The sequence below is a fragment of the Ruditapes philippinarum genome, unplaced genomic scaffold (assembly GCF_026571515.1).
Source record: "Ruditapes philippinarum isolate M1 unplaced genomic scaffold, ASM2657151v2 ctg1359_1_1_1_1, whole genome shotgun sequence".
In the NCBI taxonomy this organism is placed as follows: domain Eukaryota; kingdom Metazoa; phylum Mollusca; class Bivalvia; order Venerida; family Veneridae; genus Ruditapes; species Ruditapes philippinarum.
In genome coordinates this window covers 13,527-21,566 of record NW_026854958.1, presented here as the reverse complement: position 1 = coordinate 21,566, position 8,040 = coordinate 13,527, and the positions used below count along the sequence as shown (strand labels likewise).

The following is an 8,040-nucleotide window of genomic DNA, read 5'->3' as shown; positions in this document are numbered from 1 at the left end:
ATTTATTACTAAAAAATTATAAAGTATTAGTTATGTTGAAAATATTTATGCCAACAAACCACGGAAAAAAACATACATGGATGTTGTTGGTAAGTGTGAGATACATGGTTTGTTATTACAACAAATGAACATATCTATACTGAGTATAGAGTAGATAATGAATTGTTCTAGAACAAAATATAATTATTCATCATATAAATGTTCTTATGTATTCGTTAAAGCTACATGCCTCCAGATGAGTCAAAATATTTCAATAAAATCAAACTTGAGAAAATATGTACTAAGATGTAAGAAAAACTAAAAAGTTTTAAGATTCAAGTAACATGTTACAGTCATATTATGTGCGATTTTGATTGATTTTGATAATGTGTAAATTGCTTCCTTTTGGTTACTTCACAATATTACACATTGAAATACATTTTCAAATTTTCACGAAAATTAGCATGAATCTGGAGGCGTGTCACTCTGTAAAGATTTTTTGTTCAAGAAATATTCTATTAGAATATCCAAATGATATATTTCAAATATTGTTTTTGTCAATGTTTGAAATATTTATGAATTATATCCCCATTGAAGATCAATCCACTTTCAAAGATCGTAAACTTTCATGCTTAGACGTACTGTCAAACTCCTCGCAGCGGTTACTTCCCTTTTAACGCCGAAAAACACTGCGTGAAAATTGTAAAACGTCAATTAGTCTGTATTGAGATTTCTCCCTTTAACATTTCATCATAGTTATATTTTTGGCCGAATTTTCGCCAAATTAGATAAGGCAATTTTTTAATCGCGAACTAGTATCTTTAAAGACTGTTCTTGAAGCATAGAAAACTACTGTGTACGCTTGTACATAACAGTTTCAGCCAATCAAAAAAATAAGGTCGAACTATTACTAGCTTTATATATAATTTAATATTTATAGGTCGTTTACCACAGTTATTCCGACAGTTCGCATCTTCAACATATTCAATACTGTACTGAATGTTTCTTTTCCACTGCTGAAACATTGGATTTTCGATCACATAGCTAGATGTATAAAATTTTATCCATTTTCATTTTCTCCGATACTTCTATTCACTCCTACCGCTCTTAGACGAAACATTTTTGTATTGCCCCAGCTTGTAAGAAATGTTAGCTAATGTAGTTTAACAAATGGTGCATTCCTGGGATATATAAATATAAATAGTTAGGCAAGTAAGTGTTATAAGAACGTATATATTTTTTAATTCTTCTTATTCTATTCTATTTATTACAGTTGTTAATATACGAATAATGTTTTGTCAGTGTAATAGTTTGGTTCAATTTATAACAGTGGCTTAGAGTGTGGATGTAGTGATCAAAAGACCGGAATATTGCTGGTATTACTGAAAACAGACTTTCTGTGGTGGGACAAAAGTTAATATTTAGAAAATGGGTGACCTTTAATGGAAATAGGTAACGCGGGGGAAGTACAAATTTCGAGAGATATAAAGGAACTACGACGTCAATACAAAATGACAGCGTTCAAATTAAGATTTTAAAAAGGCAGGGGAGGAACACACGGCGTTTGCAGTTTCGGGTGAAATCACAACGCGTATACTCCAGTGTCGTGGATTATTTCACTAGGATGAATTTAATTGTAAAAAAATAACACCCGCTTGGATATAGTATAATTTTACATATCTCACATATATCCTAACAAAATGAGTTGAGACAAAGGACTGTAAACTGAAAGAAAAAATATGTTAATAAGTTATAAAATCCTCAAATGTTCGTGTTTAAACCGGAGCAAAAGAAGGTACGGTAGTTTGTTCACATGACAAGTGTAATGTACATTTTATAGCATTTTTATGTCGCCTCAAATAAAGTAAATTCATGGGTTTTATCAAAACCTTAAAAACACAGTTTCTGCAAAGATGATGTACCCATAAACTTTTCCCTTGTCACATCTTTTTTTGAACTCCATGGCGGTTTAGGGAGGGGGCGGGATATAGACACCACATGTCTGTCCGTCTGTTCGAGCAAACATCCTTCATTCTGTCCATTAAAGGAGAAAGCCACATAAACGGACAGTTAAAGTGGTTAAAGTGGTCACTGTTTTGGTGATCTGGAAAGAATGACTCATAAAGAGCAAAGAAAAAGCCTATATAAACCCAAAATGTCACATTTTTGGTGCTAAAAATATTTTTTTACGGTCTTGCGTATACAACCTTTCTTTCTTGACTGATATATTCCATGTATAGTTGGTATATATCTTGGGTGGTTTCTAACTTTGGGTTTAGTTAGGGGGCTATACTGGGTTCAAAAGGTAAATGTTACTGGTGCTAAGATCTTAACACCCTACGTTTAAAGACCACTTTGCATGTGCATTGAAATACATGTACATTGACAAATTTGCAGTTTCGGAGAATATCCATTGCCTTATATTTTTGGTTTATTTCTTTAATGTGAAAGAATCTAAACTGACAATCAGACAGACAGATAGGCAGACCGATGGACGGGCACACAAGACAGACGACTATTTAAACAAACAGGCATTTTGTTTGATACCATTATCTGCATGTTTAAAATTCCAAGCTTATACACAGTATTACAAAAAATGCTTTTTTTTCTTCTTTATTTAGAATATAAATATTCAGTAACTCTAGTAATGATTCTGCTTCTATTTGATAATTTGATAAGAAGCCATTGATCGCCCGTTATGTGTTTGTATAATGTCTTTAGTAAGTCAAATGGGGTCCCTGCCAAATTTGTTCAGAGAAATTCATATTTATTGACAGAGAGTACTGGCACTTTTTTCTCGAGTTTTTTGCCCGGAATTAAGCTTCGTCGCAAACAACGAAACGTGTGTGAAATATATTTTTTTACATTACTGTATGCTAACTTAGTTGCGATCGATTATTGGTCGGAGGAATTATTTGACACGTGCGGTAAAGGGTTGGGGGATTTTTTCCGGGGCCCAAAAAAGTATTATGTCAGGACTTTTGTGAAATATTTAAAATAGCCGTGGAGTTTTGTTTTTAAAAATAAAATTTGACTTTAAAAGCCCCAAAGGGTTTAAATTTTGTTAAATATTCAAATAAAAAATTTTTTTATCCCGGTTTTTAATCCCCTTTAAATGCGTGACTTTCATTTGACTTGATAACGTGAAAAGGGAAAACCCACAGAAAAAACGAAAAACATTTTTCCCTTTACAAGATTTTTTTCAAACATGATAAATTTTGGGCATACCCACAATTTTAATTTCTATAATCGTATTCGAAAGTACTTGATTTTACACGCACGCCTCAAGATGACCGAGAAAGTCAAACCTGAAAGAAATGTATTAACATTTTAAGAAAAGTAACAATAGTCAAAATTCAATTAATAATTTACATGTTGTGTAAATGACTGATTTTCAGTATCTACCACCATATTTCTATTGCCTGACTATCGCAGTGCATGGTGTTGTTTTTTGTTTATTTGTTGTTTTTCGTTTTTTTTGTTTTTGTTTTTTTAATTTGACCTCTTTTTGGTATATAACGTGGATTGTAAGAACCGTTTGCAATATGTAAATTATTTTCTTTGTTCACTTTACAATATTTTATTTTAAACATATTTTCAAAAGTTTTCATGAAAGATAGCTTTAGGTTTGAAACGAGAACATATAAAACAATTTAAAGGAACCTCGCTGAATTATTTTGACATGACGGGACTGGATATACTTTTTCTAGATTCATGTTCAAATAAGTTTCTTTAAACATGAGTTTTATATATTTCAGAGGGGGGAGCAGTCTGCGAATATGCTGAAATATTTCCTTCCAAGACGTATCAAGCGAATTGTGTTTTTGTTACTGTACGGGCTGCTTCTATTTGCTTGTATAACGTACTGGAGACTTCCGCAGCCTAAAATTAACATACCAATCAAGGATTATCTCGCCAAAAACGCATGGTTACTTAAAACTAATGATAAACATTTAATAGGGACCCGTAATCAGACGTGCGTCCATCCAAAGTTGCCACTTTGGAATAAAGACATTGAGAAGATAATAGAAATTTTAGCACCGATCAAATGTTCCAGAGAGACAGACTGGGTATACACTGGAAATGGAAAGTTCTATATTTCTTTAAAAGCCGTCAAAACTCATGGAGAAATAAAATGCTCATATCAAGCTATCGTAAATGATAATGAAGAATTTAAAATTTTAGATCCTGTCTATCCAATGTTGAATGGAAGTGATCTTAAATCAGATGCATTCAAAGTTTATTGTAAAGCCTCAGATGGCAAAACATACTCTAATACGCATGCGTGTATAGCGCCACAGTCTCCGCGAATGGCCGGTGAATATTCTTCAAATTCAGAACGTTTTAATGTGTTAATTCTTGGACTGGATTCGACATCGCGGCAAATGTATATGCGCATGTTGCCAAAAACTTACAAATATTTTACGGAAGTACTGGGTGGTTCCCTGCTCGAGGGTTACAATATTGTTGGTGACGGCACAACACAAGCTTTAATGCCGCTTCTCTCAGGAAAGCGGGAAACAGAAATACCAGAAACTAGACGCGATAGGCCGGGTGCAAGTTTCGTTGACGAACATCTTGAATTTGTATGGACGCGGTACGAAAAGAAAGGATACGTAACACAATGGGCGGAGGACACTCCAGAGTCTAGCACTTTTAACCTTAGATTAGTCGGGATTAAATCCCAACCAGTTATTCACTATCTTCGACCATTTTACTTGTCTATGACTGATTCAGCACAATCATATATGACATCATTTCTAAATTTGTTCAAAGAAAAGAGAAAAAATTGTTTGGGCTCAAGAACAACATACCAACTTTATCTTGACTGGATGAAAGAAGGGTTAGAAACGAACAAGGGAAAGAACTTCTTTTCGTTTGGATTCATTTCATCATACAGTCATAATGATAACAGTGATTTGGTACAGATAGATGATGATAATGTAGAATTTCTTAAGTATTTACGGAATGAGAACATTTTAAAGAATACGTTCCTGGTCATGATGAGTGATCATGGTTTACGTTACGGTCAGTATCGAATGACCGAGCAGGGAAAACTGGAAGAAAGAATGCCGTATTTTGGTGTTTACATTCCGGCTAAATTCCGGGCAAAATATCCTGACAAGTACACTGCTTTCATGCAGAATTTAAATCGCCTGGTAGTGCCATCAGATATACATAAAACTCTTTTAGAATTAATTGATGAAACGCCAGAAAAGATGAACAGATCTGTTTACTCGTTGTTTTCTCCCATACCTGAAAAACGCACATGCGCAGACGCTGACATTGATCCACATTGGTGCGCATGCCTAAAAACAGAATTTGTTTCCGTTTCAAATCAAAACGTTGTAGCTGCCACAAATAAAGTCACATCTTTTATAAATGATCTCTTAAAAAATGTTTCTTCCCTTTGTCATGGATTAACATTACAAAAAGTTATGAAAGCGTCTGCGTTAGGGACTGATACAAATGTGCTCAAATTCAAAGGAAGTTCGGACCGGGACGGACGTGTAGCGGACTTTAGCGACAAGCTGAGTGCGGAATTTATTCACTACCTCATAACTTTTGAAACTGCCCCTAGTTCGGCAATATTCGAAGCTAGTGTTTTTATGAACGTGAAAACAGGGGAGATAACTGCCAAAGAAAATGAGATAAGCAGACTTAATAGCTACAATGATGCTGCAAAATGTATCCATTCTACTCATCCGTCCCTACGGCCATATTGTTATTGCCGGTGATCTAAAAAAAAATGAGAGGTACATTACATGTCGTCTGGGTGACTATTCAGATGTTGTTTGATTTATAAAATTTCAGAACCTTTCAGAACACCAGCAATCTGCTTATAAGCTACCACTCTCCCACACAGAACGGGTCTAAAAACATCAAGCTATTTGATTACAGTTTACAAATATGCATATAAGTAAGGGACAACAGTTGTTATGTTTCACTTGACCATTATTATCACAGCCGTTACCATGTAGCGAGTAGGAAAGTTTGATGCAGATAGAACTTACTATATTAAAAACGTCAGTTTTATAGCGGATTACCAAGATATGTTCTTTTTTGTCATTTTTTTATGATAATCGAAAGAAGGATAAAAAATACCAAGCGCACAATTATTCTACCCGCAACCAACAAAACAACTTGCAACCAGTTAACGGGAGTGTTTAAAATCACAAAATAAAACGTTGCAACGGTTTACAATTACAGAAAGATAAACTTTGCAAATACTTTACGTAGATATTTTATGTTGGTCAAGACATGTATTAATCATCTAGTTCCATATACATTTACGAGCCTGTAGTCAAGTTTTATCTTTTGATGACATTTTATTTCAAAAACGCCCAAATTATAATGTGTGGGAGAGCAGCTTTTAAAAAAGTCAGTGTTTGGTCCATTTCTGCTTCATGCCATCAAACGTTCATGAATAAACCATACCTGTTATTGGACCGTGAAATTAATGAGCCAGAAACGGCAGACTTAATACAAGGGATCGATGGTATAAATATTTAATGTTTAACGACAGGAATGAATGCTGCATTATACCTGCATTGTATCGATTCGTTGCAGCAACTTTCACGGCTTCCATATTGCACGATGCACCGGTTTCTAAGTGCAGACTTTGATTTGAAAATTTTTAATCAAATCAACTGAAGAGAAATTAACTCAGGTGAACACTGCTGTTGTGAAGAAATTTCGTTGCTTTTTTCTTGTTTTATAATTTTATATATATATATATATATATATATATATATATATATATATATGTATACTGTATATATTGATTAATCTTTGCTATATTGGACAGTGTTTTTATAATTTATAATTATGTCACATCATGAAAAATGATAACGGAAATTACCGAAGATGTACGTTAGGTAAAAATAAACTCAACCGAGGTCCAAAAGCCTAAAAATAAATAATTTAAATTTCTTAGATAGATTAGCTGGGACACTTAAAACAGAAAGATATGCAAAATAATAATAAAGAAATATATGCTGAAATAAACAGGAAATCTTATTTTGTGTTATTTTAGCCCGATTTGAGTGAAAAGCGTTGCAACGCTTTTTAATTTCGGATCATTTTTTCACGATTAGAATAACTATTCTGGGAAAAAAACGGGAATAAGCGGGAACCACATTTAATTGCTTTAGATCTACATTTGGAAAGTAACGTTAATCTCGAAAAAATCATTTGAAACCACGCCTGACAAAACCAACATAATTTTGGTTTGCCACCAGCATAGATCCCAACCAGCCTGCGAAAATCCCGCACGGACTGAGAACAAGGAATAACACATGTTTGTTCGCTATAAATTTTCTACTTGTAATACGGGTTGTTAGTGGCGAACAGCAATGGGAATTCTGAATCCGGACTGCCGCCATCCATGCTGCCTAAAGTAGGGTTTTGATATTTTGGCCATGATTTTCGTGCATAAGGCATTTCGCTCTAATAAATAACATCTACTTTAATTTTATTTCAAGTGGTTACGCCACAAAAAATTGATAATTTTTCATTCCACAAGATGAATATTTAAATCCTGTATTTACAGAAAGAAACTTGAATTTTCTATTTAGTTTTTACATTTATCTCTTTTTTGACATTGCAATTTGAAAGACTTCACCTTAAATTTTGTGTATTAGAAGAAAGTAGTCTGGCACGACACCAGTGAAAATACGGAAAATACGTTTCACTGCTGTAAAAAAGTTTTTACATTGAAAATACGAATAAAGAAAATAAGCATTATATTTCATCATTTTTTCTCAATATTTCGTTTAGAAGTACTCGTATATACATGGAATAAACAAACTTATATTACTTTCTTACAAGTATTTTGAAAGTATTCATGTGTGATATTCAAACAGTGTGTGACCTACAGGCAGCAGTAAGATATATCATAAGAGCTGAGATACATGTGTCAAACCCCGCTGGAACCCAGGCACAATGTTAGGATAGTGACAAAAAAAGCAAATTATTAAAGTCCTGGTATAACCGTATATGCATATTCATGTATAATAAATATTGTGAATAAGGGTGCGATATTTTTAAAATTGCTTTTGA

At 33.6% G+C, this 8,040-nt stretch overlaps 1 protein-coding gene across 1 annotated transcript; it reads left to right on the top strand.

Annotated features, from left to right (window-relative positions):
• Nucleotides 1-3,706: 3,706 nt before the first annotated feature.
• Nucleotides 3,707-6,657, top strand: LOC132741602 (uncharacterized). Its single transcript, XM_060729812.1, has one exon. The coding sequence runs from the start codon at nucleotides 3,759-3,761 to the stop codon at nucleotides 5,715-5,717; it is 1,959 nt and encodes a 652-aa protein (XP_060585795.1). The 5' UTR covers nucleotides 3,707-3,758; the 3' UTR covers nucleotides 5,718-6,657.
• The last annotated feature ends 1,383 nt before the right edge of the window (nucleotides 6,658-8,040 follow it).